At 31.2% G+C, this 6,858-nt stretch overlaps 1 protein-coding gene across 1 annotated transcript in view; it reads left to right on the top strand.

The window, feature by feature from the left end:
• Positions 1-1,544: 1,544 nt before the first annotated feature.
• The window catches only part of LOC106475255 (electron transfer flavoprotein-ubiquinone oxidoreductase, mitochondrial-like), a gene marked incomplete at its 3' end in the record, with an annotated part of 22,786 nt that continues 17,472 nt past the window's right edge, over positions 1,545-6,858 (top strand). Inside the window, exons 1-2 of the mRNA XM_022379414.1 lie at positions 1,545-1,831; positions 5,146-5,256. Of these exons, the coding sequence (XP_022235122.1) occupies positions 1,804-1,831; positions 5,146-5,256 (139 nt within the window). The remainder of the gene's footprint in view (positions 1,832-5,145; positions 5,257-6,858) is intronic.

Genomic DNA, 6,858 nt, shown 5'->3' with positions numbered 1-6,858 from the left:
AACTATCTTTTCTTAACTATTTTGTATCCATAATCTACCCTCGAAAGTACCAGAATATCAGACGTCCAATCTCCAAAGTTTTCTAGGCTTAATTAAAAACATTATTATAACATGCAACTTCCTCTAGCTATCAAACAAATTCCAACATTGAAAATATAGCTTATAACAATAGTATGAGCTTCGGTATCTGGTGTGCTTTATCTACTACAATGATAATCAACTATTTTAAATAGCTAAGATTTATAAGTTATTTAAACTTTTCGCGACGTTTTATTGTTTGTTTTAGTATGAATTATCTTAATAAATAGGAGGTAGTTGAGTAAGCACAATGTTTTGGATGGTCGAATACAACTGCATAATAAAATAGCTGGTAGTATTCGTTGTTTTACTCTTTGAAGTTACAAGTGGAAACACGAGTTGGTAACATATTGTTACGACAGCGGAAGTCACGTGACTCTAGTAACACGTGATGAGTATCTAGAAGATTCACGAAGAGACGAGATGTACGCTTTAATAGTATATAAGCCGGCAAATAAAGTGACGGCAAGATAATTGCAGATAGAGAGATTGAAGATATAGACACGAATAATCGAGTCAAGCGTGCACAGTAAGTGAAGTGCGTGAATCGTTGTGAATTATAGCGTGAGTTGAAGTGAAAGTGACTGTGGAAATTAAGTGTACTGCAAAGTTGAATTGAGAAAGAATAAACTAGTTTTATTTAAGAAAGGACTTGTATCGCAGAAGTTTCTTCGGAAAGAATTTCTACGGAAAATTAACAAACGAACATAGACGTAACAATATTATTTCTGTAATGTATTTTATTGATACTTTCACTAGTTTTAGGACTGAATAAACGTAAGTTATTCAACATTTAATAGTACATTCCAGTTACAGGGCCGAAAGCTCGAAATAAAAATAAAAACAGTTTTATAACCTGGTTAACAGTCATATTAATTTAATTTAATTTTAGAAGTTTTTGATAACAAACTTCCTTGTCAAACGAGCAGTGTCATAAGCTATAATCACTTCTGTGAAACGCATAGCAAGCATGAATGAAATTACAGTTTTATTCTTCCGAAGTGAAATCACATCCTCAAAAACACATAATAATACATAAATGTTAACTCTTTAATCATTTGTGCATTATCATGCCAGTACGTTATTGCTGCTTTTTTATAAATTTACACGATATACTTCTCCTTCTTTAAATAAATCTTTCACAATGTACCACAATTTTCATTTTGTAACAAAAATTTATTGTAGAATTGCTCTTAATAAACTAATATTTCTTCTATTACTGTATTTTTCAATAGATGGCGCAATAAAGTTTAACACGACCAAGCTTTTACTGTCTAACTTTAATTGCGAATTTTAAAGCGTTCAAGGACACTAAACATTAAATCTCCGAAATATCTTATATTTTTTGAAAATTACAAAATACACATTCTATAAGTTATTTATAGTATTTACAAAACATAAAATAGACTTCTTGCATAATATTAGTAAAAGGTTAAAAATAAACTTCGCAAGCTTACAGAGTAAATCGTCTGCTAAGTTTATCGAGAAGCGACGTTGCTGTTGTCACGTAGCATTAGTACTAACGGTAACAGAAGTACATGAAAATATTTTACCAGTTCGTAATGTCTTTTACTTTTTCATAAATTCTAAATTATTTGGATTTATAATTATCCATTCTAAAGTAATTATTCGTAGCGTATCGGAATTGTAAGTACGAAGTAATATAGTAAAGATACCTGATTTCGCTGTTATCTGTATTTATTAATTGTCGAACAGTTTTTTAATATGGCGGCCTGGGTGAAGAAGTTGCGAGGTAGGAATGTTAATCAAATTTTATTTACGTAATATTAGTTTTTTCATGATTATTATACCAAGGATAAAAATAATAGACTAATACAAATATTGTTTGTTGTTATTCTTGTTTTTTAAATTCTGCATAGTTTTAATTTAATATATGATCTTGTTTTAGAGTTTTATTTTATCTTATTTTTAGTAGAAAATACATTTCAGTAATTAGTTCGATAAGAATAGAAACTAAGTAGCAGTGCGTAATAGCTAATTACTCTGTTCGACTCAGAAATTCGGGATATATTTTTTTTCTTCGAGTCAGGATCACACTGAAGCTAGCTGATCGTTGTACCTGTTGGAATTTAGAGTATCGAGTGATATCAGATATTACAATATGATTGGAAATATTTTAAGAGCTTCGTTCATAACTGATTCAGTATGGATTAGAAGTGAGTGTTTGAGTCTCAAATTCACTGCTCTTTCCCTTTCAGAAAATTGTTGCAATCTGCCAATAATAAGAGGTTCGACAGAAAATTTATTACGGACCAAAGACGAGTTTCTGAACTTGTCTGAGTTTGTAGTTAAAAAGAGACTGGACACAGTGTAAACAAAGTGCAAAGTAATCTATATTAATTTTTTAAATCAGAGGTTCATGGGTGCGCTTGACGACCAATGGTTGTGCTTGACGAATAAGATAGCACTTCTGTACCACTGTTTAAAGACGTTTTCTGACATAATTCTGGAACAAGGTTCAATAAAACCTCGGTACGATGCTCAACTACTATATACAAACCAATAAGACCATCTCTCCTTAACCACGTCACTAGTGGTCATCCTAAAAGTAAAACAGAGGAGATAACTTCAAGGTGTCACAAGAATTGCCAATGGTTTAAGATCACTATCAACATCTACATCAAAATTTCCCGCGAGAGAATTCATGTGGCACCAAAGGGGAATGACCCAGAGCAATGTATAACTAGAAAGACGGAAATTTAGTCACTTTTCAGAACCAACTCTATTGGTAAATCTAAATACGCGCTGGAACGCTTATTTTGAAAATTATTGAACAAACAAGAGATATTCGTCTATCTAAACAAGAAAATGACGAGAAACATACCATACTAGTATTCATGCATACTACACCACTAAGAATAGGAAGAGGGCGCAATTAAATTTGAAAATTGCCCTTTAAAAAAGTAAAAAGAAATCACTTGAATATTTATAAAACTCTTATTATACAATTTAACTCTTACAATCAAAACATAGTCCGTACCAATCTCTCATTTACCGAAGTAATTGATACTAATGCATACAATAAAACGTCAGAAGTTACTTATAAATACCAAGGGATAAACCCATTATTATTTTCGAATACTGTAGCGGTTAAAATCATTTTTGCGTTCAAGCACAAATGTAAAAGGTGAATAACGGGTGTTTTATGTCAAAATTATTATTGACCAGCGTATGAGTCCAAGCAGAACGCCGTTTCGGTATTTATTTTGGTAGCCGAAGCGGAATTCCGGCATTTTTTGTAACGACGCCGCTACAATAGCAGTATTCTATGATACATTTTCACGTGCAGTCAAATTCTAACATAGTTTGCTGCGAAAATATTTTTATCTATTGTCAAAAATTCGTTTTGGGATGTTGTGACAGCTGCCTAATCACAAATGGGAATGAAATATCACGTATTATTGTGTATTTATTGTGTGTGTGTGTGTGTATAACATTTTCCGCAGATGTGATTCAATTCACATTTTCTTTTAGGCTCAATAAAACTGGTTGTTTCTAATTATATCCCTAGCGGTGCTCGATCCCGGGACACTGTAATATTACAAGAACAGTAAAAATTAATAAAACGTAACGAAGATTTAAGCAATAAGTTAGACGAAACGGAAACTAAAGCTAAAAACTGTTTAAAACTAGTGATATTGCAAAAACTATGATTTCTGTTCGGAAAGTCCCCCGCTGGGATAGCGGTAATTCTACGGATTTACAACGCTAAAATAAGGGGTTCGATTCCCCTCAGTGGACACAGCAGATAGCCCGATGTGACTTTGCTGAGAGAAAAACCCACTGTTCTGAAAACATTTTAAACATTTTATTCACTGTTACTATTATTAAACTAATCAGCTGATCATACCGTGATTTAGGTGTCTGATACAAGGGCGTAAATAATAATAATTAAATAAATTCGTCTGTAACAGTATATACAGTATGGATTTGCTGTTTGCTTCATCAAGCGATGTGTATTAATTCGCTTGAAATAACAGAATTGTTTATTTACTTACTTACTACTTTCACTACTATAATTTGGGAACTCTTATAGTCATCAAATTCAGTTATTTGAGGTAGCCTGTTTATTAAATTATGTTATATTTTCGTCTGGTAAGATATATGTTAGTGGTCTTCGTTGAACAGAGTTTTCAATATTTGTTTAACAACAAGTAAAAACTTGAAATGGTCTATTCTTTCATGGGGGGGTCTGTGTGCCAGACTAGTTTCGGAGAATTCCACTCCTCATCAGTGACCCTGGACACTACCATCGACTCCTCACTACTGTAAGGGCTTGGTTTGAAGGGGAAAAAACACTGACAGTAGTTGAAAACATACTGCAAAAATGTTGTTTCGAAAAAATATACCAGGAAAAAAACTTCACAAAATACTGAAAAATGGGATTGACTGTCATATTATAATGACCCCAAGGCTGAAAGGGCAAGCGTGTTTGATGACTGGATCCGAACCCGTTGTTTGTTGTTAAGCATAAACATACACAATGAGCTAGCTGTTCTGTGCCTACCACGAGTATCGAAACCCGGGAAATAAGCTGTTCAGAACTTGCCGCGTTTTTCACAAAGCCTCTCCAAATGATGTATTTGATTTGAAGAAAGTAAACAATAGAACAAAAAAACGCCTAGTTATATTATTAACAAGTTAAAAACTGACTTTTAAGATTCAAATCTTTTAATAAAAAATAATATGAAATAGTAAATTAATTTTAACACTAAAACAACCTAAAATTGTGCATTAATTAAATTATTTTGTTTATAAATAATTTAATTTAATTATAAAACTAAGCCTAAAGTGACGGATTCGGTCAACGAAAAAAGGTAATAACAAGTATTTGTAACCCTGACTTAAATGTGTTTATATAGGTAAATATTACAATGTTGGGAAATGGTAAACAAAAAAGCTCTACAAAATAATTGTTGCCAGTTTGAACATATAAACTTGAAATTTTAATGTGAGATTTTTTTGTCAGTTTGTAGAGCCTAGACGGGTAATGTTAGTGGATGTATTTTTTCCCTCTACTTATTTTTATAATTTCATTAATTTAAGGTCAAAGCCTAGCTTTTGTAATTAGAAAATGGTACTCGACAGAACAGCGATTCTCCAAAATAACAACGCACTACTCAGTTATTCCAAGGGAAACCGATCAGAGATGGAAAGGTAATATTATGTATTTCATGTTATAAATGTCAAGTAGTAATAATAATAATAATAGAAATTTTGCATATTATTTAAGAAGCACATTCTCATAATGATGTTGCGCAGAAATCTTGTACAGGTGATGATGTTTTGGCAGTTTTTTTCTTCTCAATTTATTTTTATTATAACTTTTAACACATATTCTGTGTTTATTTCTTTATCATTAGTTTCAACAGGTGACAACTAGAGTAATTAAAAGCAGAATCACTTGGCAATAATTGTAAATACATTTAATCCGAAGTTTTGGATCTTTCTTATTATTGTTTTACCATAAAACATGATTTCAGCACAGTTTATCAAAAATCCGAAATATTGCTCAGCTTTAAATAGAGTTTGAAGTAAAATACCAGTTTAAATACTGCACAATTGTTACATATTTAAAATTAAAGAATCATGTTTAGAAATATGTTTTTAAAATGAAAGAAAATTATGCAAAAAATTAAACATTTGGAATTCACAGAGGTATGACTTTTCTGACAAACTTTTAACAAAAATAAAACAATTTTCTATGAATCGGGATGTTTTTGAAGTACTTAGATTTAAGGTACCTGAAAGCTGTTTGTCTTATAACACTTGTACTTTTGTCAACATTTACACAAACAGGTGTATGTAATCCCTTGTATGGTTTGTGTTGGAGGGAAAACAATATGAACAGTATGAAAATAGCAGTCATGGGATAAGTTTAGGGTAGGACAAAACTGAGTATGTATTTGTTTCAATTAAAATATAGTTTTCTTATTCTGTAAAAAACATTAATTAAATTGTTTTAAGTTTTCTTTGTAATATTTTATTTAGTACCAACTCTATGTAATAACAATTCTTATAAAATATATTTTTTGTTATAATTGAAAGTTGGTGAAGATCTTGTAAAGTATTTAAAGTCAGAAAGTTTATCTGTTTACATGTGAGACAAGGTTTGTGGTGAAAACTAAATATGAAATATTTAGTTTTCCTTAACAGTATTCACTGATTCACACAGGCATGACACACTTGTAACTAGTTGGGCATCCTGTGTATGTGCAAAGAAGGATCTGAAAGTTGTCCTTGAATTTAAACTTAGTTAAATCTGAGGCAATGCTTTGTCTTTAAAGTTCATAATAATTGTAGAGGCAGTGTACGATTGTATATAAAACTAATTACCAAGTCTAGAGAAGGAATGACTGTATATGAAATTAATTACCAAGTCTAGAGAAGGAATGATTGTATATGAAACTAATTACCAAGTCTAGAGAAGGAATGACTGTATATGAAACTAATTACCAAGTCTAGAGAAGGAATGACTGTATATGAAACTAATTACCAAGTCTATGAAAGGAATGATTGTATATGAAACTAATTACCAAGTCTATGAAAGGATTGATTGTATATGAAACTAATTACCAAGTCTATGAAAGGATTGATTGTGTATGAAACTAATTACCAAGTCTATGAAAGGATTGATTGTGTATGAAACTAATTACCAAGTCTATGAAAGGATTGATTGTGTATGAAACTAATTACCAAGTCTATGAAAGGATTGATTGTATATGAAACTAATTACCAAGTCTATAAAAGGAATGATTG

Source organism: Limulus polyphemus, unplaced genomic scaffold, assembly GCF_000517525.1.
Source record: "Limulus polyphemus unplaced genomic scaffold, Limulus_polyphemus-2.1.2 Scaffold8298, whole genome shotgun sequence".
Classification (NCBI taxonomy): Eukaryota; Metazoa; Arthropoda; class Merostomata; order Xiphosura; family Limulidae; genus Limulus; species Limulus polyphemus.
Note: the sequence above shows the minus strand (reverse complement) of the source record. Positions and strands in the feature narration are given on the sequence as shown.